The 25,720-nt window shown below is 45.4% G+C and overlaps 3 protein-coding genes across 3 annotated transcripts; 1 reads left to right on the top strand and 2 right to left on the bottom strand.

Annotated features, from left to right (window-relative positions):
- The first annotated feature begins 223 nt into the window (after window positions 1-223).
- CCL1 (C-C motif chemokine ligand 1) lies at window positions 224-3,110 on the top strand. Its single transcript, XM_041723893.1, has 3 exons — window positions 224-365; window positions 1,577-1,688; window positions 2,843-3,110. Exons 1-3 carry the CDS (start codon window positions 290-292, stop codon window positions 2,937-2,939), a joined length of 285 nt encoding a protein of 94 aa, XP_041579827.1. The 5' UTR covers window positions 224-289; the 3' UTR covers window positions 2,940-3,110.
- Window positions 3,111-4,197: 1,087 nt separating this feature from the next.
- Window positions 4,198-6,072, bottom strand: LOC121473547 (C-C motif chemokine 13). The gene is made up of 3 exons (XM_041726036.1): window positions 5,882-6,072; window positions 5,213-5,327; window positions 4,198-4,774 (listed from the first exon to the last, which is right to left on the bottom strand). Exons 1-3 carry the CDS (start codon window positions 5,955-5,957, stop codon window positions 4,669-4,671), a joined length of 297 nt encoding a protein of 98 aa, XP_041581970.1. The 5' UTR covers window positions 5,958-6,072; the 3' UTR covers window positions 4,198-4,668.
- An 8,157-nt stretch (window positions 6,073-14,229) lies between these two features.
- Window positions 14,230-16,242, bottom strand: LOC121473790 (C-C motif chemokine 8). The gene is made up of 3 exons (XM_041726507.1): window positions 16,096-16,242; window positions 15,184-15,301; window positions 14,230-14,763 (listed from the first exon to the last, which is right to left on the bottom strand). Exons 1-3 carry the CDS (start codon window positions 16,169-16,171, stop codon window positions 14,658-14,660), a joined length of 300 nt encoding a protein of 99 aa, XP_041582441.1. The 5' UTR covers window positions 16,172-16,242; the 3' UTR covers window positions 14,230-14,657.
- Window positions 16,243-25,720: the final 9,478 nt, after the last annotated feature.

The raw sequence follows: 25,720 nt of genomic DNA, 5'->3' as shown, positions 1-25,720 counted from the left end.
TCCTACTCATTCTCTCAAGATTTTTATCTGCTACTGTACTCGGGGAAGTTTCCTCATCCCTCTCACACCACCCAGGAAAGATGGGGGAAGGAGTGTTCCATGTGGTCATTGGGCGTGAGTAATTATCTCTCCTCCCTGTGACTCCCCCACCTCTGCACCAGGGTCTGGGAAACCCCACTCAACTTCTAATAAAAGCTCCGGGCACTTCAAGATGGGGCAGGGACGAGCTCTTTGCTTCACCAGACACATTGAGACCACGGGCAAGGAGGTCTGAGCCAGACTGCACAGAATGAAGCTTATCACCGTGGCCCTGGCGTGCCTGCTGCTGGCTGGAATGTGGTTGCATGATGTGGACGGCAGGAGCAGTGAGTGTGGTTGGAGTCACCTTGCTCCTCTGTGGGGAGGGCAGAAACCCAGGCAGGCACTCTGGGCTTGCGGGCAGGGCTCGCCCTGAACTCAATGCCTGTGTCTCACCTCCTCCAGGAAGAAGTCCTCCTAAGGAGGGTGAACGGACAACTTGGCTGGGATGGGGACGGGGGAGAAGGTGTCTGGGCAAGCACAGTGGCTGAGCTGCTAGCTGCAGCAAATGGAGGCCCTGCCTCATCCAGGGAGCTCTGAAGCTCTTGAAGCCAAACTGGGAGACCTGAGGTGCAGAGGAGGGGGCTGGGTACTGAATCCTCCTGGTAACAGATAAGAGGTAGAGCCTGAAGTCAGGACTGGGCTAGTCATTGTGGGGCAAGTGTAGGGCCAGTGACTTGGACAAGACACTTTAGCTCTCAAACTGTGCATTCTCTGTCGATAAAATGGGGTGGATAGTGCCTGACCTCAGGGCTTTCGAGAGAAGACTGACCTAATTCCAGGCACGTGAAAAATGTTGTGTCAACAGTAAAACTAGGAGGAAGGAAAAAAACAAAACTAGGAGGAAGGAACCAGGATTGGCATTCGAATCACTTGGGGGTGGGTTGTAGGAGAGAGTGTGCAAACCGGCAGGGAGGGCATCGGAACCCAGACAGAGCTGTGGGCCTGCGTAGAGGGCATTCTAGACAGAAGGTGGGAAGCCTTTGAGTTCTGGAGGCTCTTTCCCTGTCATTCCATCAATTGGAACTCCTTGATTAGTTCCAATTACTTCAAGGATTAGTTCCTAATCCTGCCCCAACGCCACAGACCACCATTGTCCTGCACACACCAGACTCACTGGGCCCCCAGAGTGTGGGGTCCAGAGCCCTTGAACCCAAATATTGGACCAAAACCGTGCACTCGTGGTGGGATGTCAGAACTGGAAGCCCCTTTAGAAATAAAAGGTCCTGTTTGACAGATGGGAGGTCTGGGGCCCAGGTGAGGGCTCACCTTGATCAAGGCCACACGGCTGGTTTGTGGGGAGCTGAGCCCCAGAATTCCAACCCTCCGCCCACATACAGAACTAGGTGACTGGGCTGGATGTGGTCTCCACGCCCCGGAGACTGTCCCAGAGAGGGTTTTTTTTTTTCTTTTTTCTTTTTAAAGCCAGTTGGATGAAAGGAACGAAGAAGTCCAGGTTAAGAAACAGATGCAAACCATTTCTGTGTTTCTCTTCTAGTGCACGTGTCGTCCTCCAACTGTTGCTTCAACTTTTCAGAGAAGAGGATCGCCCCGCAGAGAATCCGGTGTTACAAACACACCAGCTCCACCTGCTCCCGTAGGGGTCTAATGTGAGTGTCCCTACCCTGGTCAATTCCTGAGCCCCCTCCCTCCAGAGCGCAGGAGCCAGCCCGCCTGGAGTTACAACGGCAGACGCTAGATGGCGATGCTCCCCCAGGTTCAGGTTTCTAAACCCGCGCAGAGGCCGCCAAAATCCTGGTGCAGAGCCCAGCATGGACTCTGGGGCGAGCGCAGCGCTGCTTAGCAGGTGCCGGAAGGGTGCCCCCCCACCCCCCATGCTCCTGCAGTGACCTGTGTTTCTTATATAATACTTGGCGCCAAGTATTATATCCTAATATTTTGTGCCCAGAAGGAATTGCTTAAAAGATCTAGGAATTACTGTGTAGTGGGAAGAGTAAGGGGGCTCACAATTAGTTTCTGCTTCCGGATGTGCCAACCTATAGTCTTGGGTGACCTCGGGCATGTAATTCTTTTGCACCTGGTTATCTGAGTACTCCTCTGCAATCCTTATCCGTGGAGTGGAGTGAAGATGATGGCTGCATCACGGGGGCATTACAAAATTAGACCGAGGTGGCTTACCATCACGACTCAGTATCTACAAAGCATTCGCGTATATTATCTTGGCTAACCCTCCTGGGGCACACATTTTCATTATCATGAACACTGAAGTTCAGGGAAGTAGACAGATTTGTCTGAGGTCACCTGGATCATTAAAGTTAGAATTGGTTTATAGTTTGGTTGGACAGAAGCCAAGTTAAAGAGGTGAGGAGTTCAGAAAATAAATACACACACACACACACACACACACACACACACACACACTGACAATGAATCTAAAGCAATGACGGAGGGTTCCAGATGGACACAGACACATGAAAAGATAGGTCAAGCCCCCTCAGAGATATTCTGGGGGGAATTTCCATACTAGTTAATCCTCGGAGTGTCTGCAGGCTTTACCCTACCCTAATACAATGAGTCACACTCTCCAGAAAAGGGAGAAACTCAATTCACCAAGCTCTTCTTGAAGCTTGGGTGTTCCTTCCAGCGTGCCAGCTGCAGGTCTTCTGCAACAAAGTCACTTTCCAGGCCCAGAGTGAGCAGTTATGGGGCTATCCAGCAGCGAGGCGGGGGAGATGGGACTTGTGTGTGGTACCCAGGGGGACAAATCACATGACTCAGCTCCTACTTTGTTCTTTGTCCACAGACTCAAGATGAAGAAAGGTAGAGAGACATGCGTCTTACAGACAGCCCAATGGATTAAGGATTATTTTAAAACTATGAAACCATGCCTGCTGAAGTGAATGCAAGAGGATTTCTTTCCACCCTGGACTCTGAAGATGGTGTGGCTTCACCTTGCCCCCCTCCACAAGCCCCCCACCCTCAGCCCATGCCCATCCTTCCACCCAGCTTTGCCAGGTCACGGAAGGTCTGCTTAGTCCTGATAAGCTATGTTGTTGCACTTTATATATTTAAATGCGATAATCTTCCATCCCTGCCTCCCTGGGTTTCTTGGTTAGCAGGACTTCCTCTGGGGGGGTGGCTGGGGGTGTCCAGGCCTGAGTAGATCTTAGGTCTTACAGAGATGCCAGCACAGCTCACCTGGAGGTGGGAGGCAGTCTCGGGAAAAGCCAATGTCTGGGAAGTGGAGGTCCCATCCCCATGAAAGGGGTAATCGCAAGCTCAGACTTGTGTACCTGGGCACTCAGAGAGAACAGCAAGGGAGGGAAGTGGCTTCCGGGTCTTAGGATTGGCACCTTTTTGAAGGCCAGCTCAGTGGCTTTAGGGGAGAAGTTCTCATGTCCTATGCTAAGTAAGACAGGCTTCTCCCATTTCCCCAGCATTGCACAGGTCACAGATCTGGTCCATTCTTCTGAAACTGCCTCCTCCATTCTGCCCCGACGACTGCCCTGCTTCCTACTCTTCCCTCTTGCTGGGGCCTTTGGAGGGCAGCTCACTGCTCCCAGCTCTCCCTTGCCAGCTCCATCCTGCCCACGGCCAGAAGCCACTCTGCCTGGCATGCCGCCGCCCTCCACCCTCCGACAGTCCCTCCTTCCTGCCTTCGGAACTGACTCCAAACTCTGCACATTGATATTCCAATTCCTCTATCACCACCACCTCCCTCCACCTTCCTTCCTAAACAACTACCTTTTCTGTTCCAGAACCCAAACTCTGACCATACAGGGATAGTCTCTCCCGGCCCTCTCCCTTTCCATCCTGTGCCTCCTCTAGAAGAATCCTTGCTATGAGTATGCTCTGGCGTCCTCCAGGGTGGATGCTGATGAGAACCATGTCATCTGGTTTCCCCTGGAGGTCAGGTGCGAGTAGTGTCTGTATGCCTCCAAGGACTGCTTGGAACAGGGAGGCAGAGACCAGTGAGAAGCTGGGCAGCTGAGTCAGGCCCTCTGCGACAGTCAGATAAGCCCAGGTCAGCCCCCAACCACTGTGAGGTGCAGTGGTCCCTCCCCACTGCTGTGGTCCTCCAGCGCCCTCTGCCCCTCCGAGCGCCCCCCTACTGGTTGAGTTATCCTCCCCCAAGAAAACACCACCACGAGAGATTTCAAGCAAGATGTATTTTCTGCAAAAAGTCAACAATCTTACGAATAGCATTCTCCTTTCTGTAATAACATACTTAGCTGCACCTCACATACACCGCCCCTCCCCAGATGGCAGTAGCCCTTCATCGCCAGGATTTGTAGGCACGAGCATCAGCTGGGGAGTTAGGCAGGAGACAGACCTGCTGCCTGCAGCTTACAAGGGTCAGACCTGGGGCTTATGGTAGGAAGCAACTGGCTCAAGGCCTTGCTTTAGAAAAAAGGTCACCAATATTCGAAATAAAGCCCCAAACCCACAACAGTTCAAATAACGTTAAATATTACTTAAGACATAGTACCTTCTTGCCTCACAACACAGAAAACACCCTATTTGAAACTATAGTCAAACTAGTCCAGGGTATAGCTGGAGCGGAGGAAGGAGAATAAACAGGGGTTCCTTTCTCATGCTTTGCTCGGGTCTTAGCATGGCCGGAAGAGTTCAAGTCTTTGGCGTTTGAGTTCTTTGATCCAGGTGTTTCACATAATCCTGGACCCATTTCTCCTTTGGGTCGGCACAGACAGCCTTGGCCAGTTTCGTACTGAAGCTATGGATGAAAGAGGGCTGCACAGTTAGGTGGGGGTGGGGGTTTTACCCAAGAGATGCCTCACCAGCTTCTCAAACCTGCTTGGTCCACCTGTGGCAGGAGAGGGATCCCCCCCTGGGACCGGAGAAAGTAGGGGTATGGAAAGGACAGGACTCTAGAGGTAGTCACTCTTCTTGGAGGCCCCAGAGAGGCTGGCCAGGCCTCAGCCAGAGCAACCTTGAAACTGTGAGCTAGCACCCATTCAGGGAGCCAGGGTGGGAGCTGGCCCTCTCTGGGCCTGTTTATGATGCAATCCCAGTCTGGCAAAAACTTACCCCCTGAGTATAAGATCCCAAATTGGCCTAATGCCTGTGCTCTGGGGTGGGAGTTTGGATCAGGGGATGTGAGAATGGGGTAGGGTGTGGTCAGGTCAGGGGTGAGCAGGGTTTTTCCACCTACATGACAGCTTTCCGGGGACAGTGGCTGCTGGTGATTCGATAGCTCTCCAGCCTCTGCAAGGGGATCTTCTTATTGTTAAATGTGAAGCAGCAAGTGAATAGGGCACCGAGTGCATCTAGAAATAAGGTCACAAAGGAAAAGCCTTTTAGGAGGTACTAGGTTTTTATCAGCTTGGATAGAGCAGGAAGCAGCTGTAAGGGAAGGAAGGAAAGAGGTAGAAGTGCATCTCATCCACCTCAGGTCCAGTGCTGCTGTCTGGAGACCTGAGATGGGGGAGACCTGGAACATGTGGTTCAGGATTCTCTCAGCCTCGTGGTGGGGCTGCATCACTGATGATCAGGACAGGCCAGTGTGACAGGTCCTGGCTACGGTCCTCCGTGTGCAGAGTTTGGGAAGATCAGCCAGGGTCAAAGAAAAGACCCTGGGTCTGGAGTGAGCAGCTACGGTTTTACCCTGGCTCTGCAACTCCTGGAGGTGGGTGGCTGGGACCCCGCCTGTCCCCAGCGTGGCCTTCAGCTTTCTGTTTTTAAAATTAGACGTTCATGGGAAGCTCCGAGGATTCCCAGTGCTCTGATGGGCTCAGAAGTGGGGCATTGCAGCTTAGGGCTTTCTATAAAGACAGGAAAATATAAAGGAGAGAGGACAGGAAAGAAGGAGAGGGGGATTTACCTGGCTGAGCGGGCACCTGGGTGGTGAGGATGGCGGCTGTGAGCAGCAGGCACAGGAGCGCTACAGAGACCTTCATGTTTCCGGCCTGGTCTCGGCCTCTCTGCAATGCCGGTGGCCCTGCCTGCCTTTTATAGGAACCAGAGAGAATAGGAGTTCCCAGAGAGCTGTTTGCCTGGGCAGAGTCATGGTCAAGTTGAGATGCAGAGCACTCCTGAATCTGCTGAGCTGGAGGTTGGCTACCAGAGTTTTCCAGGAATTTCAAGAAGGAAGCTGTGGGCTGCAGAAGGGCAGGCACTATTTCCTTCCAGCTGCCCAGGCCACAGAGGAAGCAGGAGCACACATGTGCCATCATTCACCATAGGAGTGATCTGAGGAGCTGTTCCGTGGCCTTGCTTGCTCCAAAACCAGAGAGAGAGTGCCGTGTGAGGGCTCTACACGTGTGACATGTTTCGCCCTGACAAGGTGTATACTATCATCATGGCCACTCACGGATGAAGATGTGAAGGCCCAAAGCCTTGTGGAGAGTGAGTAGTGACGCTGGGAGACAAAGCTGGTCTTTACGTAGGATCACCCCAGCCTTTCACGGTGTCTCTAGTGCAGAAGACTTTCTCCGAGAAGTTTTAGGTGGAAGTCTCATAACTAAGACGAATCAAAGTCAGCTGCCAATGACAAGGGCTCCTCTTGTCACACGTTAGTGTCCCTTTCTGCCCCTCAGGCCCAGAAGGATATGGTTGGAAGTCCACTGATTTGTCCAGGAAGGACTATGGAGTTTCTAGAGTGGTTGCAGGAAGGGAGTTGCAGAATAGAGCAAAGCAGGCTCTTTGCTTTTGTGTCTGGCTCCCCTCTTGCAGGAGCGTGTGGTTGAGTTGGAACTTGGGGTAGGTGTCCCCGGGGGCCTGGTGGGAGGGGGAACAGCCTTGGGCTGCAGGAGACCCCCTGACAAGGCACTTGGCTTGCTCTGATCCATTCTCTGTGCTCCCTCCTGGCTCCCAGACTTTGCTTACTTTTTGCACCTGCCTGGAATACTATCCCCTCGGCTTTCTATGTCAGCAGGTCTTTCCACTCTTGCAAAACAAGTCCAGTGAGGTTAAAAACACAGAAATAAAAAGCTAAGATTAGTGAAATAAAAATCATATGTACTAGAAGGGACTGATGAAGCTCAAAGTCAGTTCTTTGACAAGCCTATAATGCTGTCCTGAGACTGATCATGGAAAAAGCAAAAAGGCGCAGACTGCCACAGCAGGAGTTAAGGAAGAGGGTGTCATCATGGAATCTGTAGATGCCAGAAGGAAATTGGACCCTTATGCCAACAAATTTAACTTCAATGAAATGGATGAGTTCCTAAAAAAATATAACTTACCCAGACTGCTAAAGAAAAATGAAAAAAAGAGTAATTCTAAAACTACTTGAAAATGGAATCAATCATTGAAAATCCTTCCACAAAACACCCTCCCGCTACAAGGGATTTAACCGCTAGTCCCTTCAAACATTCCGAGAACGAATAATTCCAATCTTACACAATTTGTTCCGGGGAATATCAGAAGAGTGTACACTCCAGCTCATGTTTTGAGTTTTACGTAAGTTTGACACAAACACTTGTTAAGAACGACATGAGAAGGGTAGCTTGTCCCTCCAGAAACACATTCCATTCTTGTCCATCTTCTTCTTTGTCCTGGGAAGCCAACCTGTGTGATGACATCAGTGGGACTGTAGGTTTTCTGACTCTGGGTTGGGCTTGCACACTAGGGAGCTCCTTGGGGTGCAGGAGAGGGAGAAGAGTAAAGTGAGGTGCTGCTCTCTTTGCTGCCCTCTCCTGGGTCTCAGCCCAGATGCAGTCCTCAACCAATGGCTTTCATTTCTCTCCTGGGGTGAGGTGGGGAAAGCATAACCTGTCCTTTCATCCTTGTGTCTAGGGGGAGTCCCCACACTGTTGCGAGCCTCAGAGTGCTAAAGCACCCTTATTGTTTCTTCACACTCAGCCCACATCTTGCTAAATAGCCTCTTTATTAATGCGTTCCCAGGTCATTCAAATTTAAGTGTAATCTATTCCTTACTAGGACCCTGACTGCCATAGGTATGGATCCAGGACCCGGACTGGCTCCTGGAAATGGTCTGTCCATACAGGATTCTGGGATTGGGGTGCTCATTTATTTTAGAAGCACCACGAAGGCAGCCCGGGTGGCTCAGCGGTTTAGCGCCGCCTCCAGCCCAGGGTGTGATCCTGGAGATCCGGGATTGAGTCCCGTGTCAGGCTTCCTGCATGGAGCCTGCTTCTCCCTCTGCCTCTCTCTCTCTCTCTCTCTCTCTCTCTCTCTCTCTCACGAATAAATTAAAAAAAGAAGAAGAAGAAGAAACACCATGAAAGCATCTGCTGGCATCATGATTACTTGAATCATCACAGGAAGTTGTGTGGCCAATTGTGTTCTAACAAGCCAGCAGGTGGTTCTGGTGTTCACTCAAGTTTGAGAACCATGGAGTTATAAGCATATCACAAGGCCATCTATGGTCTATAGTAAAGCCACCAGAGAGCCCTGACGAAGGAAATGTCTCTGGGCCCTCCCTGGGAGTGCAGTTAGGGAATGGCTGAGCAGCTTGAGCATATAGATCCATTTCAACAGGTCCATTTCCCTGAGCCTTTGGACTCCTTCCTAACATTCCTGGGAAGTCCCAGCATTACAACCTCATTAACTGCAGGCTTCTTTTTAAGCCTCGACTCCAATCAGCCAATCCACCTGAGCATTAACATCACTTCCAGGTACTTGTGCCAACTCAATAAATCCCAATTTTTCAACAAGTACGCCTATATCAATGAATTGGATTGATTGAGCCTTGGGTGTCATTCCCACTAGTAGCCACTCCTACAAGTGCACCCTGAACTTTCCTCCAAACTGATTGGGTGAAGGGACATCCAAACCCACCTGGCTATAAGGATTCCTGTCTGTCCTTTCTTTTGCTTTAGAACCTGAGATCTCATAGAAGAGTGTGTTTAGGAGCCTGGGATCTGGAGCCAACCAGAAATGGCTTCAAGTCCTAGATCCATCATTTACTAGTTATATGATCTAGAGCAAATTGCTTACCTCTCTGAACCTCTAAGGGGAAACTGATGGTTAATTATTATCTCGTTTTGATGTCAGAGTTGAATAAGATAATACATGGAATGTGCTCAGCATTGTGCCAATAACCCCCAATTTTAACTGGTAACCAGGTGATGCTTGTGCCTCTGGTCTGGGGTCCATGTTGGGGCAGCCATGCTGTAATTAATCGGAGTTTGGATCTTGGTGGGAGGAGTGGGATCCAGGATGGCAGAGGCTAGACATTGCTGCTTATTGAGCAGTAGAGACAAGTCAGGTACAGATATGCCAAGGAGCCCCAGCCTGGAGTGGCAATCAGTGTTTTGGCCAACAGGGATCTGTGGTAGCGATTATGGGATCCTTAGACATGAAAACTTACTAAGATGCTGCTTGACTTTGGGCGGAAAATTCTAGGTTTAATGGCCAGAAATCCAATATAAGTCCTTGTAGGAGAGGTTCATGCCTCTTGCCCAGTTATCACATCTAAGCTGGTTCATAGGCCTAGAATCCCCACACCAGGAAAACTAGGAAAGGTCCTGCACTGCCAGATTGCCAGGTGAAATACAGGATTGTTGGTTATTTGAGTTTCAGATAAACAATGAGTAATTTTATCACATAACTTTGCCCTTGGCAATATTTTTGCTAAATCTCCACTATAGGTCTATACTATAAATCTCCACTAAGCTTTCCCCAGAGGAGCTGGCTGCCATATAACCAGGGTGACTGCACTGGGGAAATAAATACTGAGACCTTCCAGGATTATTTGATGCTGGCTCCAAATGGATGCTATTCTCTGGAGAACTGAAAATCCACTCAGACCCACTGGTCAGAGTGGGAACTTATGGAGATCCTCCGCCAGCTACTCAATTATGTTTAGAGCAGATGTTCAGCTAGCTCTTTTCCAGCTCATTGATCTTTATACAATATAAGTCTCCCAGAACTATACAGTTGGTAATTTTAAAATTATTTTGTTGCTGTAGCATCTTAACATCCAGGCATGCAAGCTGCCTGCAATAGCTCTGGGCTGTCTTAGCGTCCTGCCCTCTTAGATCAGAACATACGAAAGTTGGCTTCATTACACAATGTTGTGGTTTTAAGATGCTTGTTTACCCACCGAAGTCTGTTCTCTGAAATAACTTATTGGAAAGTTGTCATCTATTAAAGCTTAAAACTAAAACTGTCCAGAGAAGCAGAGCTGAGGCACCCTGTACTTAGCCTTCTCCCTGTCCATCTCATTTCACTCGTTAAAGCTCTAAGAAATATTGAGGTAATACAACCTTGCCACTCTACAGAACAGATCTCTGACTGTTGTTGGCATAGCTAATGAAAAGGGAGTGAGCCAGCACTAACTGGCACTCTCTGCCCCCCAGGCTGGCTCTCTCCAGAGAAGGTAAGCCTGGAAACGAAGAGAATATCACCCTTGTGGCACTGGAGAAGGGAAGTCCCTCCACCACTCCCAAAAACAGTGTACGACTGCTTCCTTACTCCTTTCTTCACACCTCCTTCTCTCCTATCTCTGTATTCACTTATAATCTCCCACCCACCTGCAGCATTCTTCTTTCCATCTGGCTCCAACAGGAATCATTTGAGGCCTGGATTAAATTGTGTCTGGTCTGTGAAGGCTTCCAGCCCACACAGATTTCACAGGGGACCAAAACTTTCTCTGAAATAGAAGGTTTAAAAAAGTTTTCTTAAACAGAAAACAGAAGGACAAAGTATAAAGGAACACACTGATAAACGGACCATCTTAAACTTAGGAAGCTGTTTTCATGGAAGGCATCTTTCAGGGAGTCAAAAGGAAAATCACAGTTATGAGAAGATATTTAGATTTGCACATCTGGCAAAGGATTCCTGTTCAGGATACAGAAAACACACCTCTACTAATTCATAATGAAAAGACAATCTACAAATGGACAAAATTTAAATCTAAGCAATCTAAAAAATAGACAAAAGACATGGCCTGGAACTTCATGAAAGAAGATATCCAGCAAACATTTGAATAGATGCTCAACCTCATTAGTCACAAGTAAGATGAAAATTTAAACCACAACCATGTGGATTATGAGGAATTATAAGCAGAGTGGCTAACTTAAAAAGAATTGACAGAAAGAAGTGTTGCAATGCCAAATGTGGAACAAATCTAGCCCTCATACATTGCTGGTGGGAGTGGATATAAATTGACATGATAGGTTGGAAAAATACTTAGCAGTATTTAGAAAAGGGTTTGGTGGTTGAACATATGTTTAATATATACATATCCTATGATCTATGTGTGTATTTCTGTCAATCATCTATCATTTACATATCTATATATCTATCTATCTCATCATCATCTCTCTATTATCTACCTGTAAATCCTTGAGTTTGCACCAATATCTCCAATTTCAGGTCAATACAACACTTTTTTGTTTTGTTTTTTTTCTAGTCTTCTGATATTCTTATATTTTGTCTATGGAAACTTCTCCAATAGTAAGTGACTTTACTTCCATGGTCATCAATACACTTACTTTTTTGCTAAATCCCTCTCTCTGTAACATTCTCCTAGTTATATGGCTAACTTAGTCCCAATCTTGTTGGCTTTGACTTGGGGGCCACCCTCTTGGACCCAGTCCTGCCCAATCTGCTAGTTGAGTCCATGGTCTTGCCCCTGCATTTGTCCCAAAGAACACACTGAGCAAGTCCCCGATTCCGCTCCTAGCCTCAGCCCTGGTGAGCACACCAACCAAATGCCCAGCTCATTCTCTGGCCCTGATGCAGTGAACTTGTCTGTTGAGATCCAAACAAGGCCAAAGGGAAGGAGAACAAATATTGACTGTATGAAACCATGACTCAATAAAGCAGGGCCTGAGATGAGGACCTGTGTTCTCATTAGATAGTTTGGAAGTGATCCCAGGTATAGGACTGAGTAAGCAGCAAAAATGGAGAAGGAGGAGAAGTCAACACAAGTATGCATAATTCAGATCAGCATCATGGGCAATGGGGTCTGATTCTCCTGGGATTACCTGAGAAGCCTATGGAATGGCTCCAGAATCAACCTCTGGAGAGAATGGTGGCAGAAGTGTTTGAAACATCTGCCTCCACCCTTTGTTGGCAGAAGGTTGTCACCCAGAGTGTTCCTTCCCCCACACTTCTGAGCCTTAGGCAAATGTGTAGGCTGAACCAACTCTTGACCTGAAAAGGCACCCAAAGAGGATCCTGTGGGCAGGAAGCAAAAATTGAGGAGGACATTGGAGGCAGATGTTGAGAAAGTGAAGTGAATCACAGCCTGCAGCAAATTGTGAGCCCAGGGTGAAATCGGAGGTGTGCTGAAGAGGATGCATGTCAGCTTCAAGTGACTTTCCAAGTCTTCACCCTGGTTGACAAGGGAATAAATGGGTTCACAAATATTAATCACTCAATATAAGGATGTGGATTTTGAAAGCACTAATATTCAAGTTAGGCCATGTAAAACATCAGTAACTTAAATGAGATGACACATTACTTAAGATAATTATATTTAATGGTGTTAACAAAGTTCATTGTGAGTTAAATATAATGACACAATCCTGGAGCGCAGCTAGCTGGGCAAAGCTTGAGGAAAATAAATGGATTATGTCTTAACTGTGGCCTGGGTGTCAGTTTAGGTGGAGTTTTTTTGCCTTTGAAATTTTGAATTTTGGTTAAGCTATTTCATAAAACTCTAGTCCCAGACCTCATTAGTCAGCTTGTCCTTGAGGCTGTAGAAGAGAGTTTGGAACTGGATGGAGCCTTTGTGGCAGAAAGTACTCCCTTTACTCAGCTGACATCCAGATGTCTTTTTGCTCCTGGGGCTTGGATGTGCTACCCTGGACTTTAGTGAAAGCTTGTCTTCAGATAGGTGATATATCTGACTTGCAGTTTGCCAATAGGCAGGGCTCCTGACTGGTTCAGTGATTTTAATCTAGAATGGGATTTACTTTACCATTCTACTCTAGCCACTAAGCTTGACCAAGTTTCCAAGAGACGTGGCTCCTAGAACTGGAAGGGGCTTGTGAGGTCATCTGCCATGTTCTCTCACTTCCTCCCTGTGGCACAATATGACCTTTACTTTTGTATGGGGCATCTTAATGCCAGAGAGAGAGAGAGATTGACATTGACTTGCCCTAAGTGACACAGAGTCAGGGTCAGTTCTGGGACCAGAACCCAAGTGCTATGCTTCTAGGTATACTGAGATTGTGGCATCTTTCCACATGACCATCAGTGAATGACAGACCCTGCAGAGCTGGGTCATCAAGAAAATAGTCCTCTTTCCCTCAATAAGGGGTCTGGTCTTTGTGACTTACTATGGTGGGCCTCATACCTGAAAATGGAGCCAGTTGTGCTTACATAGTACAAGGGAATCTTGACCTTAAGAGGCTATAAAGGAAAGGAGTTCCCATACCTTCATACAGAAGCTTGCAAATTTGGGGGATTGGGGCTGGAGTTAACTTCATTCTGTGTCTCAAGGGTACCAGTTCTCTAAATAGTTGCTTTGTGAGATTGTAAGAGAAAGTCTAAATCCTGGGTCAAATGCTTTCCCTCTCCAACATTTGACATTCCACTCCATCTTGCCCATTCTATCTAACATCATCCCTACTACCAGCCTGGTTCATTCACCTCTCCTACACCATTACAGTGGCCTGCCTTCAGACCCTCCCTCTCACACTCTACCCTAGCCTCAGATACCAGGTTACTCTTCCCCATGCACACCTTGCATGACACTTTTTTTCTCTTCTTTTTAGAAACTTTTAGTGCATATTGTTTTTCCAGAGTCCAGCCAGGTATTTGAAGGTATGGAAACTCCATGCTCTTGCTCCCCATCCTGTACTGGCTCTGAAAAACCTTTCCATTTCTCATTGCATACCATCCATCTTTCAAGACCAGTCCTGTTGAAGATTCTTCAAGGAAAAGCCTTAGAAGGGCTTCTAAGTTGTAGACATCTAGTTTCCTCTAGTTTTACTCTTTTTAAGATAATAGTTGGGGTTTGAGGATTAATTAGATGGATAATAGTTGGCTTTATGGAGAAAAGCTTAAGGCAAGAGAGAGAGAACAGGAGAAGGGGGTGTGACAAGAAAAGAAATGGGCAGGTGATGTTAGGGACTGGCGTTGAGAGGCTGGAACACTATGAACCTCAGTGGAGTCTAAAATACTTCTTAGAAAATGGCCCCCTAGACCCCAAGTTGCCAGTCATTGTTGCCATTTTCTGCCTCCCAGCGAAATGCTACCCCATGAAAAATAAGACCAAGTAGTTTAAAGTCATATATTTTTTTCTTTGAAAATTCCATAGTCATTGAATAACATGAATTTCAACCACATTACACAGCAGACATTTGACTTACAGGAGCACCAACTTCATAAGAATACAGATATCTTTCACTCTGATGATCCATGGAGGACCTCACAATACTACAGACACATTGGAGGGAGACAAATGATATCCTGCTACAAACTTGACTGAGCTCACAGAAAAGAAAATGTGCCACTGGATTTTGTACTTTATATTCATTAGGATTTATAGCAGATAAAGTAAAAATGTTAATAACTTAAATAAAATTAAATATTATTTAAGAAATGTGCTTTAAATTATTGTATAAAGTGCCTCTTGTTGGGCATTGTAATAAAATAATATCACTCTGTACTTGGGGAAGGTTGGGGAAAAATAAATAAGATTTTCCTCAGGGTCTGTCTCTCAGTCCATACATGAAGGTTCAAGGCTTCTGGGCTTGGGACTTTTGGTCCAGGTGATTCATGTAATCCTGGACCCACTTCTGCTTGGGGTCAGCACAGATCTCCCTGGATGCTTTGGTCTTGAAGCTGTTGTGGGGAGAGAGGGCAGTTAGACGGAGCACCTGAGGATTTTTTCCAGACACGTGGCCTGTTGGCCCCTACACCTAAGGACCTCTTGCTCTCTGGATGAGGAGGCTGGATGGAGTTATGTGGAAGGGGAAGGACTGGAGGAAGAGCCCTCAAATGAAAACTGCTTATGCTATCCCAGGGAAAGCCCTCAGTCTCCTGACCGAAGGAACTTGGGTGATCTGACCAAGATCCTAGAAGGGGAGCCTGGGGGGAATATGGATTCCTTCCTGAGGGCTCAATTTCTCTGTGGGGTAAAGGTCCCCTCAGATTACATGGCATATTTATCTGACTTATTTGGGCATGGATCCTGATGTCTTTCCCTTGTATAGAACTCCAGTAGAACTTTCGTCAGAGGGTGCCAGGGCATGGTTCTCTTACATCACAGCTTCCTGGGGACACTGGCTGTTGGTGATCCTCATGTAGCTCTCCAGCTTCTGCATGGGGATCTTCCTTTTGACCATGCTGAAGCAGCAGGTAATTGGGATGGAAACTGAATCTAAAAAACATTTTGCAAAGAATGAGAGTTATAATGCATCATAAGCATAATTTTGAAAGGGCAGATGAAGGTAGGGAAAGACAAAACAAACACAAGTTCTACCTAGGAATGAATACTCCCAAGCTCAGTGCCTTAGTGCACATTCCACAGATAAAATGGTGCCTGGAAGTCTATTTCCTTTATGGAACTATGGGGCTCCTCACTGTCAACTGGGAATGGGGAAAAGACACTCATCTTGTTTTGTCATTAGGAGGTTCTATTAACCCAAAACCTCTGACATCAAATAGATAAGTTCTAATGCCTTGCTCCCCAGCTTTCTGTCCCCATGGGCTCTAAAGCCAACCTGTGTCACATGCTGACATGCCTCTGGGTCCTTTTCCTCCTTACATGGCCACTGGCAAACTGGCTATAATCCAAAATTTGAACCCCAAGCAATAGTTTTATTTCCCTCTCCACTACTGCCTGAAATGTCCTTCACATCCACAATGAGAGATGATCCATCCTTCCTTGCCACATCCTCAAACAGTGTGAGGGTCATTGAGGTATTGGTTTCATTTAGTGTCTCTTCCCCAAGCTCGTGTCAGGAAGGACCATGGGAACTGGACTCATGGACCTGGGTAACTGGTTCTGGCTCTGGCTAACTGTGCCATGACCGTTCTTCTTATGCCCTTGTTGGTTTCACTTTCTCCATCTTTGTAATGTAGGCTAATGTAGCAAGCATAGGATAACTCAGGCCGGGACGATAAATACCTATAATAGTTGAAATGGTAAGCCTTAGGAAGAGAGGCCCTTACCTGGCTGAGCAAGGACAAGGGTGCTGAAGCTGGCAGCTGTGAGCAGAAGGCATAGAAGCGCTGTGGAGAACTTCATAGTGGAGGTGAGCACGGGAGCTTAGGTGTGAGCGCTGGAAGCTTCTGTGTTGGTCTCAGCCTCTCTGCTCCTCTGGCTCCTCTGGTCACCCTGCCTGATTTTTATGGAGAGCAGTGAGCATGGGCAGGGCCCTGAAATAAGACTTGGAATGTGCTGAGTAGGCACCAGATCCTTGGGGTGATTTCCTAACACTGGAAAAAGGAAGGTGAACAGTTTCAATTGTTGCTTAGACTATGTGGAACAGAGGTGGAAGAGAATGTGGTTGTGCCTAACAAAGTGTAGGAAGTGACCTCACTGGACTATTAAGGGCTATGATTTCTTTGAAATGGAAAATGATCTTTTGGAAAGGAAGAACAGAAGCTGAGGTCAGAATGGAATAAAGACAATAAAAGGCCTGGCCCTCTCTGAGGTGCAGGAGGCCTAGGATGGGGCCTTAAGTCTTTACCTGTACTTCTATCAGACTCAGGTCCCTGGCACCCTAAACTCATTGGGCTCTTTTAGAACACCCCAGAGGTGGCCTGATGGAACCCTGGAAGAATGGTGGAATCCAGGAAAATATTCGAGTTATAATGCCCCAGATTCTTGTGTTATGGAGTGTGAGAACTGGACAACACATACTGATCTTGGAGGGTGGGGGTTTCAAATATTTTATTTAGACACTAAAGTCTCTTTCCAAGTGAAAATCATAGAGAGAAGCCTGAGATTTCATAAGGATTTAGGTAGAATGGGTCTGTTTGAGAAAGGCTTTCAGTTCTCTTTGTTTACACACAGTGGGGGCAGGGGTGGGAGTGAAGGAAAGGAGCTAACTTTGCAAACCACCGACCTCTTATATTCTTCTTCATTCATGTGTCTGCCATTACGGTATCATGTGGAAATGCCATTGCCCTCAAAATCCCCTGTGTTCCTCCCCTCAAATCTCTGGCTACCACCAATCTTTTTACTGTCTCTGTATGTTTGCTTTTTTAAAATGTCATGTAGTTGGAATCACATGGTAAGTTGCCTTTTCAAAGTGACTGCTTTCACTTAGAAATATGCATTTAAGATTCCTTTGTGTCTTTTCATGGTTTGGTAGCTCATTTCTTTTTATTGCTGAATAATATTCCATTGTATATATGCATCAGTTTATCTTTTCATCTATTGATATCTTTGTTGCTTCCAGTTTGGGGTAATTATGAATAAAGCTGCTATAAATGTTTTTGTGCAGACTTCTTTGTGGACATAAATTTTCAACTCATGTGGAGTCTGATTGTTAGATCACATGATAAGATTATGTCTAGCTTCATAAGAAGCTGCCAAAGGGTCTTCCAAAGTGGACGTGAATGAGAGTTCCTGTTGTTTCACATCTTTGCCAGCATTTGCTATTGTGAGTATTTTGGACCTTAGCCATTCAACTGGGTGGATAATGGTATCTTAGTGTTTTAATTTGCAATTCCCTAGTGACATGTTGAACATATTTTTGTATGCAATTTTCCATTTGCATATCTTCTTTCGGTGACGTGTCTTTGGTGAAATCTTTCATCTATTTTTAAAATCAGGATTGAGTTTAATTATTGAGTTTTAAGAGTTCTTTGTATATTTTGGACACAAGTCCTTTGTGGATATGTGTTTCACAAAGGTTTTCTTCCAGTCTGTAGCCTGTCTTCTCACTCTCTTAATTGTGTGAAAAACAGAAGTTTTTTATTGTAACAAAGTCCAACTTATGAATTATTAATTTTATGGGTCAGGTTTTTCATGTTATATCTATGAAGTCATCACCAAACCCAAAGTCATCTCAATCTTTTTCTGTTATCTTCTAGAAGGTCCATAGATTTGAATTTTACATTGGCCTATGATCCATTTTGAGTTAATTTTTATGAAAAGTGTAAAATATCTAGATTCTGTTTTTTTTTAATGTAGATGTCCAGAACCATTTGTTGAAGACTTCCTTTTCTATTGAATTACCTTGACTGATTCAATATTGATTCTTTTTATCCATGAACATGGGGTATCTCTCCATTTATTTACTTCTTTAATCTTTCATTAGAGTTTTTTTTAATTTTTATTTATTTATGATAGTCACAGAGAGAGAGAGAGAGAGAGAGAGAGAGAGGCAGAGACACAGGCGGAGGGAGAAGCAGGCTCCATGCACCGGGAGCCTGATGTGGGATTCGATCCCGGGTCTCCAGGATCGCGCCCCGGGCCAAAGGCAGGCGCCAAACCGCTGCGCCACCCAAGGATCCCTTTCATTAGAGTTTTGTGGTCTTCCACAAGTTGATTTTGTACATATTTTTCTTAGATTCATTCCTAAATACTTTCTTTTTGTGCTAATATAAATAGTATTGAGTTATTAATTTCAAATTGCTATTGTTCATTTTTGGTATATAGAGAAATAATCAAGTTTTATACATTAACTTTGTAGCCTGGTACCTTACTATAATTGCTTTTTAGTTGTAAGAGGGTTGTGTGTATGTGTGTGTGAATGTGTGTGTATGATTCTTTTTCTACATGGATAATTATGTTTTCTGCAAAGACAATTTTATTTGTTTCTTCTCAGTCTGTATATCTTTTTATTTCCTTGTCTTGTCTTAGTCCATTAGCTAGGACTTCCAGTATGATGTTGAATAATGGTGGCTAGAGGGAACATCCTTGCCTTATTCCCAGTCTCAGGGGAAAAGCATTTTTTTCATGATTAACAACATCATTTCATTGTTTCAGCATCAGTAAATATGATGTAAATTTATTGGTGGAAGACCATAAAGCTTTGTTGGAAAAACCAACCAACCAACAAACCCTGAGGCATTAATTTGAGCTATTGAATGTAAAGCCCTGATTGATTATTGATGTCTGCCATGGGTACAGAAACTAGAAGTGGCACTTCATATGCAACATAATTTCTATTCCTGGGTTAAAAAATATTTAAGCTCTTCTGTAACTTAATTTGTCTATGATTATCTGCAAAGGATCCAATCAGAGACCAGGGAGGCTAGGATGACAGGAACTAGCAGAGAAGTATTTCCAACTGTCAGCCTTAGGAAAAGCAGAAGAGCAAGGTAGTTAAAATCTGGATTTGTATGCTAGGATTGCTAGGTAATAACTGTGTCAGAGAAGACACAAGTAATGTAATTTCTTTATAGTTTAAATTCCTCACCTATTCTTTGTTTTTCTTATGTGGAAATGGCGTTTACTGCTGCTATTAAATCAACTGACACCAAAAACTTACTTTGCAGAGTGAGTGGCATATGATAAGAGTTCAATAAGCTAGCTGTTAGCAACAATCAAATAAAATGGGTGTCATGTCTAGAACAAGCTAGGAAGGGACTCAGAGTGTAGTTCTTGGTCTCTTGCACAAGTTCTCCCTAAAATTGCTTCCAAACAAAGATATGTGGTAGGGACAGGCTTCTGGGAATGTGTATGCTGTAGATGAAGAAAGAAAGGAGTGTCTTGAAAATAAAACAGAAGTGAGGTTTTAGGGTCCTATTATGAACCAGAAGAAAAGAATGTTGTGGGTCTTAGAGGAGATGGAGGTCAGATCCCAGTGTTGACATGCCAAAAGTCACCAAGGTCTTAATTCTACAGGGATTTCAGAGATCTTAACCAGTAAGTCACTTTGATTATGCAATTTCCCTTTCTTGTTTTGTTTTTAAATTGAATTCAAGTAATTCCAACAAAAAAAGTTAAAACGAAACTTTAGGCCATGCAAACTCAGCAACTGTTCTATCCAGCAACTTGGCTGTGTTGTTCAAGGAAATGGACATTCTGCTTTTTTTCTTTCTTTTTCTCCATGGTGCTTTCACAGTGAGCATATTCTTAAAAAGCATTTTTTGACAACCCACCTACTGCTCAGTGGCTGTGAAGGGGAACCTGGAATCAAGAAACCTCTACCTGCAAATAGCAGGCAGGAAATGAGTACCTTGCTATGGAGAGAGATCTGAATTCTTAGGCAGTTCTCAAGGGATGTGATAAGAAGGGAGAGCATCCTGGGAGTCAGAATTGCTGTCTCCATTTTTCAGTTCTGTCTGAAGTGTCTCCAGTGGTCACAAAATTATAGAAGGCATTGGAAGAGCCATTCACATGGAATTTAGTTCACTTTTCTCCTTTACAATAAGAGAAAGAATTATAGAAGTGAAATGATTTGTCATGGGTTGTATGGCTACAACATGACACACCAAGACCTGTGAGTAAGCATGTCTGAACAAAAGCTGTTATGCAATTCAAAGTTAGAAGATAAGGACAAGGCAGAAAATTGCAATGAGGAGCCCAGAGACCCCAGGGACCATCTCATATCCTGGTCCCCCAATCTGCCTGTAATATCAGGATGTTCTGGGCAATTGTTAATAAAATAACCACTTCAATATAATGGCTCAGAACCTTGGGAGAGGAGGTCTAGAATTCTGTTTTCGAAGTGCTCTAAGTGATTTCTAGCCATAGTTTGAGCACCATTAACCTAGCTCAAATGTCTCATTTACAGATGTGCAAACTGAGGCATAGGGTGGGCAAATGATTTGCCAAGAGTCACTTGGACAATTTAGTAAAGAACCAATACCAGAACTCAGAGATGCAGTCACCATGCCTCATTATGCACTGAACCTCTTTGTTTGGTCCCTGGGACAGGCAGGGTTTTATTTTAGCAGAGGCCCCAGGATCTCCAATGTTTTGTGTCTGTTAGTTCATTTTGCTGGGATCAGCAACTATGAATTCATCTGGGATGTCAACGATTTCAGGGAGGATTACTTGATAGGTCTTAACAAGAGCAGCATGAACAGATTCTGTTTGGGCTTGAGTATATGTAGCACATCCCACCCTTGACATTTTCATTTCCACTGGATGCCTAAGATTTGCTTGGCATAGAGGATCTTCTGAGACTCAATAAACTCCTTGGAATTGACTGGAATTTTAGGACAAATACCCACCATTTGCTTCAAGGTGGATGGAACTGGAGGGTATTATGCTGAGTGAAGTAAGTCAGTCGGAGAAGGACAAACATTGTATGTTCTCATTCATTTGGGGAATATAAATAATAGTGAAAGGGAATATAAGGGAAGGGAGAAGAAATGTGTGGGAAATATCAGAAAGGGAGACAGAACATAAAGACTCCTAACTCTGGGAAACGAACTAGGGGTAGTGGAAGGGGAGGAGGGCAAGGGGTGGGGGTGAATGGGTGACGGGCACTGAGGGGGGCACTTGACGGGATGAGCACTTGGTGTTATTCTGTATGTTGGTAAATTGAACACCAATAAAAAATAAATTTATTTTTTAAAAAAAACAACTCCTGAACGGTGTTTAGGATAAGGGGTGGGTGTGAGGAGGAGAGGTAAGCAGGGGTTGTTGAGCTTACTATGAGGGCAAGACTGTGCTATTATGGGAACTAGAACATTGTCTTAAAAGTAATGAGGTGTTCAGTAGCTCCTGGGTCTTTGCGGGGAGCCACTGGGATGTGGATAGAAGTCTCTGGGCCTGCTCTGCCAGTTATGTGGGGGGCGGGGGCATTTGCTGTGATCCAGGGTTCTCAGTGGGCTTGATAGTATGGATTCTAGGTACTGCCTCACCCCTACTCTGTCTCCTCCACTGGTGGTCATGGAACAGTGTGATCCAGCACAGCACAGCATCACATGGGGTGCTGCTTACCCAGTTTCCAGTACCCTCTTCACAAGTAAATGAGGGGAGGCCTGTGGTACTGCTCTAGTCTTTCCTCACTCGGCTGTTGAAGTCTTTGTCACCAAGAATACCCTGGTCACTGTGGCAGGTCAGAGACGTGAAGATTCTTATAGAAGCTCTTAAAGGCCTCTGCCTGGAGTACACATATCACTTTTACTTACATTTTACTGATCAAAGTGGATCATCCAGCTTGCCTGTTTTTGAGATGGCATGGAATTTTAATCCTACCATGGGACACAAGAACAAGAACTGAAAATTTTAGGGGCTATATCTAGTCACCACCACATGCTCCATTGTATCCACATCGTTTATTAACTGCGAAACTTCATAAAGAAGTGATTGTTCTGTGTGATATTCCTCGACCAAACAATTTCTATTACTTCACACTCAAAATAGACCACTCTTTTTTTTGAAGATTTTATTTATTTATTCATGAGAAACACAAAAAGAGGGCAGAGACATAGGCAGAGGGAGAAGCAGGCTCCCTGCAGGGAGACTGATGCAGGATTCAATCCCAGGACACTGGGAAAGGCAGACACTCAACCACTGAGTCACCAAGGCATCCCAAAAAACAGTCCACTCTTAAAATAAATTTTTTTAAGAAATTTTAACTTGAGTCAGATTGGTGAGTCTAGTTTCATCATTTTTAGTGAACGTCATAGCATTCCAAATCAATATGATGTATTATTTTAGTCCCTCCCCCAACACTGACTTTTATCTAAATATCAGGGAACTGTACAAATGATACCACACCAAGTTATCCACATCAACTCCATAAAGTGGGAAATTATTACAGAGTCCTTAATGGATACAGGTGTCAACTGGTCCTTAGGGCAATATTTTTATTTCATTATTTATGAAGATCACAATTAAACTTATGAAGCCTAAGAACTTCTACATTTAGTAACTATTAAGCACCATGAAGGAGGCATTGTGCCATAACATGTTCCACAACACAAACAAAATAGTCACCGTTTTGTTTATATTAGTATTTTTTTAAGTGGACTCCATAGTCTACCTGATTTAATAATATATATTATATCCACACGTTCTGGACCACACATGTTTTATGATCTATATGTCAAACATAACAACTGGTCTTTATTTTTTAAAGATGAGAATGCGAACATTAAGTCAATTGTAGGAACTTCCGGTCTTGTGATACACACTGATGTATTCCACCGCATGAAAGAATTGCAAATGTAAACCATCCCTCTCAAGGCATCTGCCAACACCAGTGCTTGGCAGTGGGCAGTGGTGGTGTTAGCCTCATCCTGGAAGCACACCAGCAGATGCCTGCCTGGGATAGGGTACTGGCCTCCCTCCACACTAGGGATCGCCAGTAAGAAATTTTTCTTGCAATTTAGAGGTCCCAGGTTTTCAAGCTTAGCTTTGTGATTTTTAATCTAATTGTTTTTCCCATCCCCATCTCTGAGGTTGCACTCACCATCCAGAATTGCAAGGTTCTGATGTAACTCTGACTTTTTCTTGGTCCTGCCACCATCCATGGGAGTATGGTGCTTCTTCCAGAAGCTGCCCTTGCAAGTCAGGTCTGTCATTTGTGGATTGTAGCACATTTTTCCCCCTCATCTCCAACCTTGCTAGGACTTGTAACACTTATAAGAACGTCTTCTGGAATGTTTCGTAGGCCCAGACTCTGACATTCTCCTCAACTCAGAGTAAGACACCAAAGGGCTTTTAATGGTTTTTAATAATTGCACACTCTTTGTAGGAAACAAAAAATAAACAGAAGTGCCTAAAATGCCTAAAAGAGAGAACAGAATGTATCTGCATTTAGGGTGACCAGATTGTCCTGGTTTGGTTTTCAATTTCTTGTTTTTAGCACTACATATCCAGTGTTCTTGGAAATCCCTCAGTGTCATCTCAGGAGGCACAGTTGGTTACCCTATTTGTGTGCATGTATTTTTTAAAGACTTATTTATTTATTTGAGAGAGAGAGAGAGAGAGAGAGAGAGAGCATGTCCACATGGGGGAAGAGGCAGAGGGAGAGACAATCTCAAGCACACTCCCAGCTGAGCACGGAACCCAATGCCAGGCTTGATCTCACCACCCTGAGATCATGACCTGAACCAAAACAGAGAGTCAGACACTTAACCAATTGAGCCACCCAGTTGCCCCCCATTTGTGTTTTAAAAATACTAAGATTGGACTGATACTTTTGTTTATTCCTTTCTTCTCTCTACATTTTACTGTGTGTGCATATACATATGTAAATGTATGTACATGTGTTTTTGTATGTTTACACACACCTATATATCCATATACCCATGCACACATATACAGGCATAATGCACATATGATATTCACAACTATTTTTCACTTAAAATTGGTCATCTACTCTTATAAGACACTAGATATCCTACACTTGCTTAAATTTTAAAACTTTGGGGGGGGGCAAGATGGCGAAGGAGTAGGGTCCCTAAGTCACCTGTCCCCACCAACTTACCTAGATAACTTTCAAGTCATCCTGAAAAGCTACAAATTCAACCTGAGATTTAAAGAGAAAGCAGCTGGAATGCTGCAGAGAGAAGAGTTTTTGCTTCTAACAGGGTAGGAAGGTGGAAAAAAATAAAAAAGAATCAAGTGGGGAAGGGGCCCCCCCAGAGGAGCCTGGCTAAGGCCGGGTGGCAAAAGCCTCCCGGGACAGGAAAGCCCAGTCCCGGAGAAGCAGAAACTTTAAAAATCCGCCCCGGATTTTTCCCGGACGGAAAGGCGCTTAACAGGGAACTCGAGCAGGATCCCAGGAGGGGCAGTGGAGCCTCCCGTCTCCCGGGGTCACTAACAGAGCAGGTGCACCCGGGGGAGAGAGCGCCACAGGCTGTGGGCGGATCTCAGTAAAAGGATGGAGCGTGCACCCGGCAGGGCCTCGGGAGAAGCCGGTGGGTCAGGCGGGGCTCTGGATGCAGGGGGCTGCGCCCTGCTGCCTTGGGGAGCCCCGGCCCCGGGAGCACGATTCCAGCAGCCCAGGCCCCGGATCCCAGGGCGCCGGGGGACACAGCCCAGGATCCTGCACTCCCCCCGGGAGAGGCGGAGGCTGGGAGGGCACAGGACAGCGAGGACTCTCCTGGTGCTGGGTGTCCCCAAGCTGTGCAGATCAGTACCATGCACCCCTGGGAGCATCCAGGCCACTATAGACTGGGAGACTGCAGTAGTTACTAGGGGAGCTGACTCCAGAGCTGGACAGCTGGCCACCACCAGTGTTGTTGTTCCTCCTTGTGTCACCCTGTGTCTGGGAGAGGCGGGGCCTCCCGGGGACAGAGGCTTCAGGGGGCAAACAGTTCCCACTGAGCCATGCACCGGGCAGGGGGTGGGGCAGCTCCCCCAGGTGCACACACCTGAGAATCAGCACAGCAGGCTCCTCCCCCAGAAGACCAGCTAGAAGGACAGGGGAAGAGCAAGTTCTTGATGGAGCAGCACTGGAAAGGCCCAGGGGAAGTCGAGGGATTTACAGTATATAGAACCAGAGGGTACTCTTCCTTTTTTTTTTTTCTTCCTTTTTACAGTACAACTCGTTTTTATATCAGACTGTAAATTTCCAATTTTTTTCTCCTTTCCCACCTTAACTACAGAATTTTACCACCTCTTCATTTTTAAGATTCTTCCTTTTTGACTTTCATATTTCTCCAATCCCAGGTCCTAGATATATTTTTCACTTCTAGATTCCTTTCAACATACTCAACTATTTTGGGAGATATACAAGATATGTTTTTTTGTTTTGTGTTTTTTGTTTTCTCTGCCTCATTTTGTTCTACAATGGCGGAAGTTAATACCTTCTAAAACATGACCAGCATGCACCCAGAACCAAGTGGTATACTGTGCTGGTTCACTCTGTGAGATTCCTCATTCCCATTCTGCCCCCTTCTTTTATCTCATTTATGTTTTGGTGGTCAATGT

This window comes from Vulpes lagopus, chromosome 12 (genome assembly GCF_018345385.1).
Source record: "Vulpes lagopus strain Blue_001 chromosome 12, ASM1834538v1, whole genome shotgun sequence".
NCBI classification, from domain to species: Eukaryota; Metazoa; Chordata; class Mammalia; order Carnivora; family Canidae; genus Vulpes; species Vulpes lagopus.
This window is presented reverse-complemented; position numbering and strand designations above follow the sequence as displayed.